This window comes from Saimiri boliviensis, chromosome 5 (genome assembly GCF_048565385.1).
Source record: "Saimiri boliviensis isolate mSaiBol1 chromosome 5, mSaiBol1.pri, whole genome shotgun sequence".
In the NCBI taxonomy this organism is placed as follows: Eukaryota; Metazoa; Chordata; class Mammalia; order Primates; family Cebidae; genus Saimiri; species Saimiri boliviensis.
Window position 1 is genome coordinate 81,758,198 of NC_133453.1, and position 18,689 is coordinate 81,776,886.

At 38.9% G+C, this 18,689-nt stretch overlaps 1 protein-coding gene across 10 annotated transcripts in view; it reads left to right on the top strand.

The window, feature by feature from the left end:
• The window catches only part of ACVR1 (activin A receptor type 1), a 144,850-nt gene extending 133,335 nt beyond the window's left edge, over nt 1-11,515 (top strand). For all 10 annotated transcript variants that reach the window (XM_039470014.2, XM_039470015.2, XM_039470012.2 and 7 more), the window contains 2 exons: nt 9,374-9,504; nt 10,295-11,515. In XM_039470014.2, coding sequence (XP_039325948.1) covers nt 9,374-9,504; nt 10,295-10,429 — 266 coding nt within the window. In that variant the 3' untranslated portion in view covers nt 10,430-11,515. The remainder of the gene's footprint in view (nt 1-9,373; nt 9,505-10,294) is intronic.
• The last annotated feature ends 7,174 nt before the right edge of the window (nt 11,516-18,689 follow it).

The window sequence follows — 18,689 nt, forward strand, 5'->3', positions numbered from 1 at the left end:
TTAAGAACTCATGTTACAAACCTGCTCCCTGTGTTGAGACATAAACCCAAGTGGCTTTTAAAGATCAGCTGTGATTAGTAGTATAGTCAGTTTGAAGGCAGAGTCACCAGTTTACGATTTAGCTCAACAAATAGTGGCTTGCTTGGTAGTGCCTGTGTTTAACATTATTTTTGAAAAAAAAATAATAATAATGGAATGTAGAGGAAAGGAGAACGTTTTGATTGTTTTCTGATTTATTGATCTCTCCCTTGGATCATCACCAAGACTGTCAACTAGTTCCCAGAATGTTGTGGGTTGAGCTTCTGTGCTGTGATGTGGTTTTATTTTTTTAGTGGGGAGATAAGGGTATTTCGTGTCTCATTTAAAATCAGCTACTGTCCTTTGTCAATGACTAATTTGATATTTTCTCTTTTTGTTCTCTGTTCCCTCTTCTATGAACATTCACGTGTGTACACACACAGTATACACCCCCCCACACACACAAATCAGTTTATCTAAACTTAAACTTGAAAGTATTCAATGCTGCTTGCAAACCTGTTTTACTACTGTTAATATTTTAATTATTAGTCTCCCAAAGCAGAAAATAAAAACAAGTAGAAAGAGAAATTTTGCCTTCAAATTTCAACATTCACATATTTTTCTACCTCTGTATGCACTCATTTTTAAAACTTAGCTGTAATCATAAATATAATTCTGTATCATCCTTTTTATTCATTTTTTAAAAATGTTGCTTAATAATGTGTTTTTATTTTAAATGGTCACATGACATCTTATTAGCTTAACCATTTTCATATTGTTACATATCCTATTTCTACCATTTGGGGCCTATAGTAGACATTTGGGGGGCATATGATGATTTCATTTGGGGAAATGATTCTTAATCTGAAAAGAAGTAGGCTTAATAGGTCAGAGAATATGGATGTTTTTATGGCTTGACACATATTGCCAAGTTGCTTTCCATAAAAGCTGTGCTAATTTACAATATCCCCCATACCCTGGGGTATGATGTACCTGTTTCATTTTCTTACCAGCTTTAGGAACTGTCATTAAAAGAATATATGTTTTTGAAATTATTGCATATAAAATATATCTCATTTAAATATATGAATATCTTCTGTGAGGAAGGTCATTATAATTATATATCCTTTGAGTTTCTGAATCCATTATAAAAATTGATGACCAGATAGTTCTTTTGGAGTAATATGATCCTCAAGTGAACCATGAGCATAAAAATATGTTGCATTTTATCTTTTTTATTGGAATTTTACATTTATTTGCTACTAATAATAAACCTTATGCTGTTTCTTTACAGGAAATGAGAGTTAAGTCCATTTTTGCATATGAACATTTCTCAATAGTGTCCTTTGGAATTTACTTTTGGTGTTTAATTTGACACTGAATTTGGAATTGATCAGAAAGAAAACTTTTTTTTTTTTACTTTTCCTGTATGAATTTTCTATATTAACTTAAGGCGGGGGTTCACTTGGATCAATAGTTTTTAAACCGGAATGTATATCCCAGTCACCTGGAGTGCTTGAGACACAGATTCCTGGGGCCCCGCCCTAGCATTTCTGATTTGGTAGTTCTAGGGATAGAAAATGTGATGCTGAGGCTCCCATCCAAATACGCACTAGGGTTTTTGTTTTTTTTTTTTTAAAAAAAGGCAGTGTACCCAGATTGAATAGACAAACACCAATTTGGCTGGACACCTTAGTGTGATGTGCTTCTGTCTTCCTTGCTGTGGTTCTCCTAGGGCCATTGTACTGCACACAGAAGACAGCTATGTGAAGAGTGCCCTCCGGAGCTGTGTGGGGGCCTGTGCTGGGTCTGTGGGAGGCAGTGAAATGGAATCGCTAGCAATCCAGGGTCTGACGTCATTCTCTCTGACTCGATGACATACATCAGTTTCATTATTTAAAAAAAGAAATGATAATAAATGCTACTTTAAAGGGTTATGGTGATTAAACAAGGTTGTATATGTAAAGCACCTCGTGTGTGTCTGGCATATGGGAAGTGCTTTGGTGTGGGTTCCTTTCCATGGAACATGGGTGATGAAGGTCACTCAGGAGCTTGTAGATCTCAGTGACCATCTTCTGCCTCTTGTTATGCTACCTCTTGGCCCCGGTACATTTGTTTCCCCTCTTTACTGGCCACAGGAAGGCTCCCTGGGCATTCTCTTGTTTCACTGTGACTAGCTTTGATTATTTTTTGATGGAATCCGGTGTTAAAATATGTCAAAAACCATTTGTATCTCATAGAAAAATCCTTGCTGGCCAAACTGTGCCTCTTCTGGGTGGGGACTAGGACTTATTTGTTAGAATAAGCTTATATTTGGTGCACTTACTTTGAAAAAAGAACCTCTTTTAATGAAGCTTTGAGCCAGCCAGAGAGCTGTTTGTGCTTCTGCTCCTCAGTGCAATGGGGCTTGTATATGGAAACCATGACAACTCTTATTTTTGTCAGCAACTCAATACCAACATGTTTCATGATGTTAATTATCTGCTTTTGTATGTATTAAGGTTTGAATAAGAGGATGAATCATATTAGGGCCAATTTTTCATATTCATTAAAGTAATCTCAGTTTAAAAAAAATACTTACAATAGTGACTGGGGGCAGGATCATGGAAGTGGGGTGGGAGGGAAGAATTATTTTCCCCCTGACTTCCTGGAACTTTATGTCCCTGATTTAGAGATCCAGAACAGAGGAGAGTAGTCAATTAACCTCATGAAAAAATAAATCGAATACTGCAAACTTTACTGACTGCTGTTCACTGACTAATAGTCTCTTTTCCTTGACACACCTCTAAAAGCAGTCCTCCACCAAGACAAAAATCTGTATCTTAACTAAGCCTTATAACAGCCGCAACATTCAGTGACTGACATACTTTTCTCAAGAAGCCTTCCTTCATAGCTACCAAATGTTTGGAACTCTTGTGATGCTCCTCTCTTTCTCAGTTTTGGAGGTAGACAGGCTCTAAGGCTATCTTGTTCATAGTTTAACTCGGAATAGCCATGCAGCATCTCTAGGCTTTTTGCCCTCTCCTTTGCCAACTTACTGTAATGCTGACATATGTTTTTAATAGGTTCCAACTACACAGTAATCTGTAAACCATTTACTTTTGCTGTGTTACATCAATGAGAATTCCAGCAATAGAAATTAATTTCATAATTTTAACAGATTCCTGAGAATGCAGTTAGTTTGGACATTGAGTAATGTACATGGTTCCGTATGCTCATGAATTACAGTGAGGTAGAGGGGCAGGACACAGCCGTCACAGCATGTACTTTACCCAGCATGGGACAAGGCTGGCTTTCCCACTCCTGCTTTCAGGAAGGAGTGCTTGCCTTGAGTTACAGGAATGCCGGAGGTACTGATTCTCATAACCCTCTGGCAGTGAGGCAGGGCCAAGGGGCCAGAACTCGGGCTGTCATTCCCTCTGCCATGAGCAGCCTCACTGATTTATCCACTAGTCATGTTTTATCTGTGCCATGGCATGAGAAATATCTCAAAGCCCTCTTGCAAAGTATGTTAGGTGAAGTAACACAAATATTGGATATACCTTTTTGAATCCTGTCTCACCAGGAAGAATGATGCCCTTCTGTAAACTCAGTGTTTCCTAAAATTGATTGATTGATTGTTTCATACATTCATTCTACCCTCATCATTTTTTCCATATCCAAATGCTACTTCATGCCATCGTTTGCAGACTCTTTTCCTTCAAATTGGCTGTTTTCCAACTTAATTTTGTTTTGAAAGGAAATTATCATCACTGCTGGAAATGGGAAACATAAAATGGAAGGTAACTATGAAAATAAATATGTAATTAATGAGATGAAAAAGTTTAGTCCATGAACCACATCAAATTTTCTCATATGCCACACCTTAAGGAAACACTGTATTCACTTTTAGTCCTCTCAGATGCCAAATATGGGCCATTTTTCCCCCCTCTCTAAAATAGCTTTACTTCTAATGTTCTGTTCTCTGAAGGATTTCAGCACTTCTGTAGGAGTTAATTGTTAAAAATAGCTCTCTGTATGGATATTCATGCCAGAGACTCTGTCCTCATTACCTGGATATCTGATGTGACTACCCAAGTTGGAGGATTATGAAGAGAGTTTTTAAGGAGAAGCAGGCACACTGTGGCATGAAATGCAAGGAGAGAGAGAAATGTCTTTCATTATCCCATGGGTGGCTGGTTGGGGAGAATTCTAGAATATAAACAGGGAATTGGATTCTGGTTTAACTTTACCGTTAATTAGCTGTGAACCTGAAAAGTACTTTTTCCAATGTGCCTCAGTTTCTTTTGAAGGAACAGAAGGATGGAATTCTCATGACTCCAGCATCCCATTATTTTCTCTTGACCTTACCTTTGGATAATTCAAAGCATAGCCAGGTCCATAGTTCCTTATCTACAACTGAGAAGTCCCCAAAACTTTGAAACCGAAAAGCTTTTTCCTAACTTATTTGACAGAACATCTAACCTGAACTCATGTGATAGTCAAATGTGACCTGAATGGACATGAGTTAGTGTATAACGTTTATTCATTCTATCTAGTGTGACTGGTCATATATTTTGCTGAAGAAATATATTTGGTCATGGGGGTAATCCTCAGATTTTGCTGGGGATGTCACATAAAATATAGGGTATGCTTCTTATGACCTTTATAAAATGTGAAAAGTTTCAAATTTGGCAAAGCATCTAACCTTGAGACTTTGAAAAAGGATTGTGGACATACATAATCAACATTTATTTGTGTATTTAGTGTCTGTAAGACGCACTAGGCTCTGGGGAAGCACTGGAGCAAAACAACCCCCAGAAAATTGAGTTAAAAGGTGCTCACATTCTTGTTGAAGAGTCAAATTATGATAAATAAATGGACCAAGTCACGGTAGTTGAGGTATATAGGAAGGTGACTGAGTGTGGGGGCTAGGGCACTGAACTTCGTCTAGGCCCCTGTGTTGTGGTAGCAGGATGGGACAGTCTTCTCAGAAAATGAGAACCATGAACTTGAGTCAGCCATGGGTTAGTAAGAGCATAGTTGGACAAGCTTGGGAGGATCTGAGTTGCAGGTGGGAATGAGAAATTGGTGTGCCAGACAAAAGGCAGAGCTGAAGGATGCCATAAAGGTGCCCTACTGATGAAACTACAAGTAATTCTGTTATGGCTGATGTCCAGGTGTGTGAAGGACAGTGGCGGAGATTGGACTTTAGTGGGGAAGGGTGTGCTCCCATGGATAGCACTGATGGAATATATGCATCAGGAGGGGCGTGGTGAGCTCTTTTCTCAGCTTTCTCCTACAGATCCCACTGAGGGTAGTGGGATAGGGTGGAGCTTGGCAGGTGGAGGCCTGAAGCAGAGAGACCTGTGGGTCCCGCTTGCTGCTGTCAGACGGAAAGAAGGTGGGTGTCTAGTTCACGACCTTGGGGCAATATCTTGAGGAAGGACTTTTTTCTGGACATTTGAGAGGCAACTGGCATTTCATGCTTTTCCAAGTGCATGTCTAGGACATATTTGATCTGTATGTCAGCTTTGTGGTATGTACTTTAAAGGTATTAGAAAACTAAGGCCTGTCAGCTAAGGGGTTGACTTAGAGCCATATGGCAAACTAATGGGAGGAATATTGTTGATGAAGATAGGCTTACCCCCAAAAAGAGAAAACTTTCAAATAGACACATGCCCAGGAAAAACTATTGTATAAATCAGACACCCCTGCCAAAAGTTGTGGGGGAGTGGGTTATGAATAATGTTTCTGATTTCTTTCTCATGGCCCTTTGAGTCATGCTGGCCGCCTCACATGGGAGGCGAGGCCTGGCTCAGTCTGTTCCGTCCCCGGCCACCATCTAAGGGCGCCTCTCCCGCTGCCTTCCTGTGTCGTTTGTTGTTTGTACTGCTCATCTGGCACTTGAAGTGCTTTGTATTTTTAGTTACTTGCCTGAATTTATGCTGTGCTCTTTGCTGGCTCACGATTTGGCAGTTGCTTCTTGGGTGCTGCCTCTAAAGGACTTAGAGTTCACTTTTTTGCCTGACTACCCTGATTGTCTCTTTCTGGCATAAATGAGGCACTGTTGTAAGTCAGTCACTTCCTAAGTTGACAACATGCGTCACGTCGCAGCCTGGCCTCACCTCCTGCCTGTCCTCTTCTTCTCCCCTGGCTCTCCTGCCACCACATGGACCCATTTCAGCCCCAGAGAACTTCTCTCTGTCTCTCCAGCATCAGAGGATGGTTTGTCAGTTCTTGTCCTTGCCCCATAGCCTCCCTCTGCCTGGAATGTACCCACTCAGTGGGGGTTTCTCTTCGCTGTCATCTTTTCTGCCTTGCAAACTCTTGCTCTTTCTATTCTGCCCATGCCCCACTTGCCTCCTGGGAAGCTTACCTGTGCTTCCATGGCACGCAGTTTATGTAGGGGACTTGGGATATACCATGGAGGTGTTTTCTCCTCTGAACACTGCTAAGTCCCTCTGTCCCTCCCACTCTCTTCTCTGTGCTCTTCCCTCTAACGCTAGTCTGTTACTTTTTTTTCCTTCCACTTTTCTCATTATTCTGCGCTTCATCCCCAACACTGCGTCTTTTTTGATTTTTTTTTTAATCCCTCCTACCAAGCAGTCTCGGGCACTCACAGCTAGTCAAAATAGTCATTGAGTCAATTGAGGATCTCACAAGTGAAAGTAGAATGAGATTTTCTGATATCGTTTTACCTTTCAAGATATAAACTCAATGGGTGAAAAAAGATTTTGAGGTTCTTTTTGACAAGATTTCCATTTTCTAAGAGAAAAAGAGGCTTGTCCTGCTCCTACACAAGATTTTGATTTCCTTGGAAAACAAGAGCGTGCCTTATACTTTTGTCACTCGCAGCATTTAATATGGTATCCCACCACAGTAGTAATGCACTTGCAACTGATTTATTGCTTTCCTTGATCAGAGGGAGTTCCAAGTGACTATTGGACCTTAATCCCAGGTTTATTTTATTTTGGAGAAGTATGGCCAGCATCAGGCCAATCAACAGTTGGCCAATGGTTGAAGTAAAAGAGACTTGACTAAATCCCAGGTATAATCAATTAAATGGTCTTTTAAAAAAAACTTGACTCCTTTCGTTAAAACATGGAGGCATTTAATAACATTAAAACATGGGAAATGGAAACACAAGGGCAAACTTCAGCTTTGTCTAGTGAAATTCATTGATTATCACCAGATCTTATGTTTTAAAAATCCAGCCATGCTTTGTTTTCTTTTGCATTTATAGAAAACTTCAACATTGCGTTACTGTTCACATTCACGTAACCCTTTCTAAGCTCAACAGGTAAATTACTCCAAGCAGATGGCTAGATTTTTAATTATTAAGCCAGGCTGTTAAATATATTCTCTTTCAGAAAAATTGAGAGATGGTGAAGGGCACATGTCTTACTGTTTTCTATAAGTTCCTGTGACCCTAGAAAACATATAAAATAACTCTTCAGGTTCATGTTCACCTGTATTTTAGGGGGTGTTTGTTAGTACTAAAAATAATTAAAAGATTTTTGTTTGAATGCTTCCTGGGATCTTTACAGGAGAAGAAGGGCCTTTCAGATGAGGTGTTCTAAGACTTGTGAGAGCAGCAGTTTATACCCAATATTATCTCTTTATGATTTGCCAGGAAAGGTTTCAATCCACTGACTGATATGCATTACAAATGCAGTTACACAATGTTGGGTAAGTTATTTGGAATTAATTTGGAATTAACTTTTTTTTTTCTTTTTTTTTTTTTTGGAGACAGAATCTTACTCTGTCTCCCAGGCTGGAGTGCAGTGGTACGATCTTGGCTCATTGCAGCATCTGCCTCCGGGGTTCAAGTGAATCTCGTGTCTTAGCCTCCTGAGTAACTGGGACTACAGGCACACTGTACCACACCCAGCTAATTTTTGTATTTTTAGTAGAGATGGGGTCTTGCCATGTTGCTCAGGCTGGTCTCAAACTCCCAACCTCAAGTGATCCGCCCACCTTGGCCTCCCAAAGTGCTGGGATTACAGTGTGAGCCACTGCACCCAGCCTAGATTAAAAAAAAAAAAAATACAATTTAGACCAATTTCCAGTCAAATACAAACCTTTATTTAGTCAAATTTGTAAAGTTTTAAAAAGATCTATAGTATTTCTTGAACAGATGCTCCTTATCATATCTAATATTTGGTATAAATGGTTTGTATTTGTATGGAATTTGTGAGAATGGATTCCCACTGTTGAGTAATTTCTATAATAAATGAAAAGGGGATTGAAGCTTTCAGGTGGCTTGTAGGAACTAGAACAACTGAATTACAACTTTTATTGCTGTCTCCTTCTGTCCCCAACAACTTCTTAGGTATTTAGGAATAGAAGAAAGTCACATGGAGGAAGAAAAGAGAGCAGTAAACCAAGTTATCTAATGACCTCATTGTTTGAAACCTTTGTTCAGGGAAAGGAAATAATAGATATCTTGGTTTTATTTCTATGAAGGAGAAGAATCCATTTTCTAATTCCATATAATGAAGTTTAAAATTTGTCTGTTTAAAGTAAGGAATTGATGCAATTTTGCTGGAAAAGAAAAGGTTTCAGGACATTGAAAATTATGCAGGGGCAGAAGCTGAAATTAGCTACTTTTCATATTTGCTTTCGGGCAAAGGAAGAGTTCATTATTTATCCTTCTTCTCCTCTGCCTTCCTACATGGCTATCCTCTTTACATTTTATTTTGTGCCTTCAATATGATAGTAAACAATAGAGCCATCAGTCAGACAGCTGTGCCTGGCAGTTAGAGGGTACTCAGTACGTGTAGAATGAATGAATGAGGAAATGAGTATTTTTTGTTATATTATTTGCATCCCTCCTAATGGAAGAGATAAATTTATAACAGTGTTTTTCTTAACAAAATACTTTTATAACCAAAAAAAAGAGTATTTTGATGATGCTTTTAGTTTATTTATCCCTAGCTCTAGTTTGTGAACAACTTTTTATTTCTATTTATGGTTTGGAACCACTAGATTCATGTATTTTCCATAGGTGGCTTGGGTGTTTTTGATCACCGAAGGAATTTTTGTCATATGTCTCTGGTGCCCTGTTGGGCAATTCAGAGCTATTAATATACACTGTTGGATAATTTTGCTAATAGTTATGATTACGTGAGAAGTTTTCACGTATTTTCTTCTAACAATTATCCTTCTTCTAATACCCTGCAGGGTGTCTATTTATTGCCTTTTTCTTCGCCTATTTTAGGACCTACTTATAGCATCCAGGACTGCCCTGAGGTATGAGGAAGGTGATTAGTGTTTTCTTCTGCCACATTATAACCTGTGACACCCACAATGAAACCTTGAGGGAAACTGTACTCTCTTGCTAACTCAACACAATTCTTGTCTTTGTGTGCAGGTATAGTGGAGGATTACAAGCCACCATTCTACGATGTGGTTCCCAATGATCCAAGTTTTGAAGACATGAGGAAAGTAGTCTGTGTGGATCAACAGAGGCCAAACATACCCAACAGATGGTTCTCAGACCCGGTGAGAGTGCCAGTTTCTCACTTTCAGAGCTCTTTTCCATTATTTGCTCTTTGCTTCCCTTTGAGTTTTAACTGCGATAGCACCTGAGTGATCTGCCCTGTGTATCTGTTGTTTTCTCTTCTTATTTTATGTGGAAGGATTTAGATCTACTAGAGTAAGTTCAGAAAAATACTGTCATTCTTGAAGAAGCCATATCTGATAAGGGTTGCTAGTGAATGACAATTTTTGTAAGAATTTCTGTGAATGCACAGCTCCAGGAATCCGGAGACTCATGACTATTGTTACTAGCTTTAAAACTGAAGTTTCATATGTAAACCAAGAGACTTTAAGTGAAGCTTTTAACCTCCCTTCCATCTCTACATATCTGAAATCCCAAACACAAGCTGCTGACTGCTGAAGATCCTGTATTGCTGTTCGTAAGTAGTAGCAGATATAAAACAATGAGGCATTGTCCTGTTTGGAAATTTCAGGATTATCTCTAATCCTAACGTACTACTTCTCTTAGCACCCATAAAATCATTAAGGGGTCCAATCTGGCCTAGGTCGTTCACCTGGTAAAGTAAATTGGTAGCATTAAAAGTCCAAAGGACAGAGTTTCTGAAACTCCAAGAGTGGCTTCTTTATCAGGAGTTAAAACTTGAATATTCATTTAAAGAAGATGACAGTAACATAACTCTCACTTCACAAGACCTCTGAGTTCTTAAAAAGAGTTGACATGATTATCAGTCCAGCTTCCAGGGCCACTAAAAAGCCAGTTTGTTATTGTGGTGTTTCTTCTTTCTCTTCTCAGACATTAACCTCTCTGGCCAAGCTAATGAAAGAATGCTGGTATCAGAATCCATCTGCAAGACTCACAGCGCTGCGCATCAAAAAGACTCTGACCAAAATTGATAATTCCCTGGACAAATTGAAAACTGACTGTTGACATTTTCATAGTGTCAAGAAGGAAGATTTGACGTTGCTGTCATTGTCCAGCTGGGACCTAATGCTGGCCTGACTGGTTGTCAGAACAGAATCCATCTGTCTCCCTCCCCAAAAGGCTGCTTTCACAAGGCAGACATCATACCCAGCCATGTGTTGGGGAGACATCAAAACCACCCTAACCTCTCTCGATGACTGTGAACTGGGCATTTCACGAACTGTTCACACTGCAGAGACTAATGTTGGACAGACACTGTTGGAAAGGTAGGGACTGGAGGAACACAGAGAAATCCTAAAAGAGATCTGGGCATTAAGACAGTGGCTTTGCATAGCTTTCACAAGTCTCCTAGACACTCCCCACGGGAAACTCAAGGAGGTGGTGAATTTTTAATCAGCAATATTGCCTGTGCTTCTCTTCTTTATTGCACTAGGAATTCTTTGCATTCCTTACTTGCACTGTTACTCTTAATTTTAAAGACCCAACTTGCCAAAACGTTGGCTGCGTACTCCACTGGTCTGTCTTTGGATAATAGGAATTCAATTTGGCAAAACAAAATGTAATGTCAGACTTTGCTGCATTTTACACATGTGCTGATGTTTACAATGATGCCGAACATTAGGAATTGTTTATACACAACTTTGCAAATTATTTATTACTTGTGCACTTAGTAGTTTTTACAAAACTGCTTCGTGCATATGTTAAAGCTTATTTTTATGTGGTCTTATGATTTTGTTACCGAAATGTTTTTAACACTATACTCTAAAATGGACATTTTCTTTTATTATCAGTTAAATTCACATTTTAAGTGCTTCACATTTGTATGTGTGTAGACTGTAACTTTTTTTCAGTTCATATGCAGAACGTATTTAGCCATTACCCACATGACACCACCGAATATATTACTGATTTAGAAGCAAAGATTTCAGTAGAATTTTAGTCCTGAACGCTACGGGGAAAATGCATTTTCTTCAGAATTATCCATTATGTGCATTTAAACTCTGCCAGAAAAAAAATAACTATTTTGTTTTAATCTACTTTTTGTATTTAGTAGTTATTTGTATAAATTAAATAAACTGTTTTCAAGTCAAACAGTGAAATTGTTTTTCAAAATGTAAAAAAGATCTGTGTAACATTATGCATTTTCTTACGGGAGCAATAGAAGCACAAAACTAATTTGTAAATTGAATTTGCTTTTTAAGTCTACTAATGAACTTCCATAAGACATCATAAGGATGCCTTACAGCTTGAATTTGGTATAAGAAAACTTGTTCTTTCCCTTGGCTGTGAGTATTTTTTTTCAGTCAGTTTCTCCAGCCGTGAGGTGAGGGAAACAGATCTCTCTGACCTGGCTTACTCACAAGGGTTTGTGAGTGTACATGGGAAGGAGGATGTTAGAGCAGTTTGTTTCGTGTGAGGTTCCATGTGAGTGTAAAGTGGTCTTCTGCATCCCTCCTTGCTACTTGGGAGAGTCCATCCTTGGTTTTTTCACTTCTTGTACAGAAGATTAAAAAGGTAGAGTTAACAGTAGCCCAATAAGAGAAGAGGGGTAAACATGCTGGAATGTCCTCCAGAGGTAAGTTAGTAACTTCATTAGGATGCATTTACTTGGAGGGTATATATTAGAATCACATTTTTTAAAATTAAAAATTAAAATTTTAATTTACATTACAGATAACATAAAATTTACTAATTTTTAAGTGTACATTCAATACATTCACCTTGTTGTGCTACTGTCACCATCACCTATCCACAGAGCTCATGTGAAACTGAAACTATAACTGTCAAACAATAACTCCCCATTCCTCCTTCCTTGGTCCCTGGCAACCATTATTCTACTCTGTGTCTCTATGAGTTTGATTACTCTAAGCACCTCATGGAATCATGGAATCATTTGTCCTTTTGTGAGACTGGCTTATTTTACTTAACATTATATCTTTAAGGTTCATGCTACATGTTGTAGCATGTGTTCGAATTTCCTTCCTTTTTCAGGCTGAATATTATATATAAAAACTGTTCATCATCCACTGAGGGACACTTGAGTTGCTTCCGTCTTTTGGCTTTTGTGAATAATGCAGCCATGAACATGAGTGTGCAAATGTCTCTTTGAGTTCCTACTTTCTCTGCTTTTGGGTATGTGCTCAGACGTGGAATGGCACTAGGTTTAACTTTTATTAAAATAGTACATGCTTACATCAAAGTATACATATATGTACAACCAGATGAGTTTTTATGAATTTGTTACATCCATGGAAACAGCACCCAGATGAAGAAGCAGAGCATGCCAGAAGTCTCCCTCTTGCTGCCATCTCACTCTCCAGCCCGAAGGGTAACCACCTTCCTGACTGCTAAGAACGTCGATCATATTCATTTCTTGCTGAACACTTTATAAATGGATTCATACGGGTTGTGTGCATGCAGGAGTATACCCTCTGGGTGATAGGACCAAGTGTATGTTAGGCTTTAGTAGATGTTACCAAACTGTCTTCACAAAGGGTTATTCAGTGTTTATTCTCATTAGCTGCCTGCAAGAGTTCTGGTTCTCCATCTTCAACAGTACTTAGTATGTTCTTCTTTTTCATTTTAGTCATTCTGTTGTGTATTCTGTTGAGTATGCGTATTTCAGCAAAATAAAGACACAAAGGGGAGAGAGTGAATAACTGATTCTATTTAAAGAGCTCTTGCCATTCCCCTCAAGTGAGTCTTTATGAAGAGACTTGCCTCTTCCATCCTGCTTCCTATTCTGTCAGCCTCACCCTAGCCTCCCTCTTAACCCCAGCAGCAGATGATTTTGGCAGTAGCAGTAGGTGAATCTAGTTTGCAGTTGTTCTAAAATTTGCAGAAGCAGCTTTCTTGTGCCCTTAACTCAGAGATGCCAGTATCGACTGACCAGGGTTCACACCTCAGAGGGCTGCCCTGCCCCCAAACTTAGAGACACTTATACCAGCTCAACAGTACCTCCTCCTCAGAGGGCCAAGGGTCAGCTCTCTGGGTGCGCCCCCTTTAAACCTCAAAGTTCTGATAATTCCAACCACTTCCCTTTTTTTCCTTTAGCCTTGGTGTAGCAGTATATTAGTCCATTCTCTTGCTGCTATAAGGATACACCCAAGACTTGGTAATTTATAAAGGAAAGAGGTTTAATTGACTCGCAGTTCGGCATGGCTAGGGCGGCCTCAAGAAACTTACAATCATGGCAGAAGGGGAAGCAAACACATCCTTCTTCACATGGTGGCAGGGAGAAGAATGAGAACTGAGCAAAGCAGGAAACCGCTTATAAAACTATCAGATCTCCTGAGAACTTACCGTCATGAGAATAGCATGGGGGAAACCACTCTCGTGATTCAATTACCTCCCACCGGGTCCTTCCCATGACACATGGGGATTATAATTGTTAGGGAAACTACAATTGAAGATGAGATTTGGGTGGGCACACAGCCACATCATACCAAGTTGCTGTCAGTAGTTGATTCCTCTATGGTACTTTTTGTTTTTGTGAGGGGGTCTTACTCTTTTGCTCAGGCTGGAGTGCAGTGCTGTGATCACAGCTCACTGCAGCTTCAAGCTGGGTTCAAGTGATCCTCCCATCTCAGCCTCCCAAGTAGCTGGCACTGTAGGTATGCACCTCTGTGCCCAGCTATCTCCATGCTACTTTAGTGTTGTCTTTTTGGCCTTTTTATTTACCTAATTAATAATTTGTTATTCCTAGTCAACTATTCTCTCTACTAAAAAATAACAAAAAACTGATGTAGCATCTGTCACCTGACTGGACTTGGGCTGATGGAAGCATTATCCCATTTTCTCTTTTGTGATACTTTTTTAGGTAGGTAGAACAGATGTTACATCCCCAATTTACACACCAGAAAACCAAGGCAGTGATGAAGTGTGATTGTTCAGCTAATTAGTAGCAGAACTAAAATTGGATCATTATTTTTAGGCTAGAGCTCTCTCAGTTACCTGTGACTCCTTCACCCCTTTCCGCACCCTTGCCTTTCAGTTGATACATCTCCCTAGGATAAAGACTAAAAAAGAAAGGACAGTTGGCCCGACGTTTGTTGTTTTATTTCTTAATATGTTTATATTTCACAGGAAGATCAAGTAACACAAGTCCTGGACAAATCTCTTATTTTCCAGAATATTTGCTCCTCGACAAGAAGGGATGATCTTCCTGTCTCCTCTCGCCCCATCCCAAGATAATTTCTTCACTGAAAATGGAATGCCCTCTGAAGGACTCTCAGTTGCTACAGGACTATGTTATATGTTAGCACTTCTTTGGCCATCAAGCATTCTTTTCAAAATGTTCTGACTCTTACTCTCCTTCTGCCAGGGACTCAGGATACAGTAGAGTTGTCCCTCAGCGGAGCTTGGTCCCAGGACACCAATTCATGCATACTCAAGTCCCACAGTTGGCCTTGCAGAACCCTTGCATAGGAAATGTTGGCCCTCCCTATACGCAGGTTTTGCATCCTGCAAATACTGTGTTTTTGATTGAATTTGTGAATATAAGTGGACGTGTATAGTTAAACTTGTTCTGTTTAAGGGTCAACTGTATCTCAAAACCTAATTAATTCACATTTTTAGGAGTATCCTATTGTGCAAGACCTATTCTCTAGAGTGTGACCTGCTGTAATGACATTTTGACAGTTTCCATTACTGAATCACCCTGAATAACTCTTTCCCTCCCTACGCAACCCTCTCTTAGCAGATCAGGTCACTAAAGTTGCTCCGAAACTCCTCAGCTTGGAATTTAAAGTGCATCCATGATTCACTTATTTGACAAATAAATGTTAGTGTCAAATACCAGAGAGGAGAGGCTTTTGTCCTGTCCTACATCTCACGCTGGTGACCCTTTGTGCTTGGCTTTGTTAAATCCCTTTGTTTATTCTGCTGGTCTTATATATTTTTGTTGTGTCTAACCCATTAGATGGTTATTAATCATAATACTTATAATGCTAATAGTTAATGTTTACTGAGCATTTACTACATGCTGGATTTTTTGCTAACTGTTGGACAGGCACTCCTCACAGAAACATTAGGAGGTAGGTACTATCATTTTTATTTTACATTCAGAGAAACTGAGGCTTGTGGATGTTACAATAGTGTCCATCACACAACCAATAAAACAGTTGAGTTTGGATTTGAGCCCATGTAGACTATTCAAGCACCTGGACTCTTAATTAATATGCTATAAGCTGTTGCTTGTTAAAAGAGATTACATTTTTTTTTTCTGCTTTTTTTGCGAAAAATGTTGTTATTGACTTCTTTTCAATAGAATATGCATACTGAATTGCTGTGTTATGAGTTGGGAGAGGTTGGGTTTCTTTTTCCAGCAAATGATCTTTTCCTCTTATTTAGTTTCAGTTATTTTAGAAATGAATTCAGGATACCAATTTACATGCCAGATATGAAGTCAGTTGTTGAAAAAATGCCTAGAAAAAAGTATCCAGTTATACCAAAATATTTAACATGATTATCTTTGAGTGGTGTTGCTCTGTGTTATTTCTTCCTATCTTCTGTAGTTTTCATCTTTCTAAAATGAAAATGTATTTTGGAATGTTGAAGGAATGGCTGGCAGTTTTGTGCTGATCCGGGAGGTCAAGTGGTCTGCTAATTACCAGGTGACTTGAGTGGCTAGTAATTATTCTAGTGGATTGGTAATTTTCACTTTTTTCTAAGTTATACATGTCATTCTTTAAAAAGGGAAAGCGTTCTACAGTGTTTATAATAAACGGTGATCCTGTGCTATTTTTCACTTTCATTTTCCCCCTCCCAGTAGCAACCATTTTCTTTCTTTCTTTTTTTAAATTATACTTTAAGTTCTGGGATATATGTGCAGAACATGCAAGTTTGTTACATAGGTATACACATACCATGCTGGTTTGCTGCTCTTATCAACCCATTATCTATATTAGGCATTTATCCTAATACTATCCTTCCTCTAATCCCCCACTCCCTCACTGGCCCTGTTGTGTGATATTCCCCTCCCTGTGTTCATGTGTTCACATCATTCAACTCCCACTTATGAGTGAGAACATAATGGTGTTTGTTTTTCTGTCCTTGTGTTAGTTTGCTGAGAATGATGGCTTCCAGCTTCATCCATTCCCTGCAAAGGACATGAACTCATCCTTTTTTATGGCTGCATAGTATTCCATGGTGTATATGTGCCACATTTTCTTTATCCAGTCTATCATTGGTGGGCATTTGGGTTGATTCCAAGTCTTTGCTATTGTGAATAGTGCCACAATAAACATATGTGTGCATGTGTCTTTATAGTAGAATGATTTATAATCCTTTGGGTATGTATCCAGTAATTGATCTCTGGGTCAGTTGATACTTCTGGTTCTAGATCCTTGAGGAATCACCATACTGTCTTCCACAATGGTTGAACTAATTTACACTCCCACCAACAATGTAAAAGTGTACCTATTTTTCCACACGCTTTCCAGCATCTGTTGTTTCCTGACTTTTTAATGATCACCATTCTAACTGGCATGAGATGGTATCTCACTGTGGTTTTGATTTGCATTTCTCTAATGACGAGTGATGATGAGCTTTTTTTCATATGTTTGTTGGCTGCATAAATGTCTTCTTTTGAGAAGTGTCTGTTCATATCCTTTGCCCACTTTTTGATGGGGTTGTTTGTTTTTTCTTGTGAATTCGTTTTTGTTTTTGTTTTTTAATATATGTATACATATTATTGCACTTTAGGTTCTGGTGTACATATGTGGAACATGCAGGATTTTGCATAGGTACATATATGGCATTGTGGTTTGCTGCCTCCATCCCCTTCACCTATATCTGGCATTCCAGGCGCCAGTTGAAACAGCCACCCAGGTTTGTGTGAGTTTTTGTTCAGAGACCCGCTGTGCCAGCTGAAACAGCCGTGCTGGAACCGTGTGACACTTGTCAGCCCGGGAATCTCCTGGTCTGTGTGCAGTAAAAACTTGTTTGGAAATGCGGCGATCCCTCACCCTCTGTGTTGTTCTTGCTGGGAACTGCATTCCAGAGCTGTTCCTATTCAGCTGTCTTGGATCGCATATCATAAATTTGTTTTACATTTTTTGTAGATTCTGGATATTAGCTGTTTGTCAGATGGATAGATTGCAAAAATTTTCTCCCATTCTGTAGGTTGCCTGTTTACTCTGACGATAGTTTCTTTGGCTGTGCAGAAACTCTTTAGTTTAATTAGATCCCATTTGTCAATTTTGGCTTCTGTTGCCATTGCTTTTGGTGTTTTGGTCACAAAGTCTTTGACCATGCCTATGTCCTGAATGTATTGCCTAGGTTTTCTTCTAGGGTTTTTATGGTTTTAGGTCTTATATTTAAGTCTTTAATCCATCTTGAGTTAATTTTTGTATAAGGTGAAAGGAAGGGGCCCAGTTTCAATTTTCTGCATATGGCTAGCCAGTTTTCCCAACATCATTTATTAAACAGGGAATCCTTTCTCCATTGCTTGTTTTTGTCAGATTTGTCAAAGATCAGATGGTTGTAGGTGTGTGGCATTATTTTTGAGTCCTCTGTTTTGTTCTATTGGTCTAGATGTCTGTTTTGGTTACTGTAGCTTTGTAGTATAATTTGAAGTCAGGTAGCATGATGCTTCCAACTTTGTTCTTTTTGCTTTGGATTGTCTTGATTATATGGGTTCTTTTTTGGTTCCATATGAAATTTAAAGTAGCTTTTTTCTAATTCTGTGAAGAAAGTCAATGGTAGTTTGATGGAGATAGCATTGAATCTATAAATTACTTTGGGCAGTATGGCCATTTTTACGATATTTCTTCTTTCTATCCATGAGAATGGAATGTTTTTCCATTGTTTGTATCCTCTCTCATCTCCTTGAACAGTGGTTTGTAGTTCTCCTTTAAGAGATCCTTCACATCCCTTGTAAGTTGTATTGTTAGGTATTTTATTCTCTACCCCAGTGGCACTTAGAACACCAGCAAGACATGTATTTTCTGTTTTTTAAATGATCTCTACTGGTCTTTGGCTTTGTTTTTCAAGATAGCATAAGTACCCTTCTATTTCTTTTTTTGTGTGTGAGTTGTAAACATTAATGGAGCTCTTTTACCAGCATTTCCTCACCCTCATCCTACACACATACATACATCCTCCCTCTTATAGATTAATTGTGTTTATTCTTATATTCAACATATCCTTACTGAGCACCTACTGTGTGCTTGGCACAGCTTTGATTGCCAAAAGAAAAAAAAAAAGCAGTGAACAAAACAAGGAAAAATCTCTTCCTTCCTATAGCTTTACAGAGTATAATTTT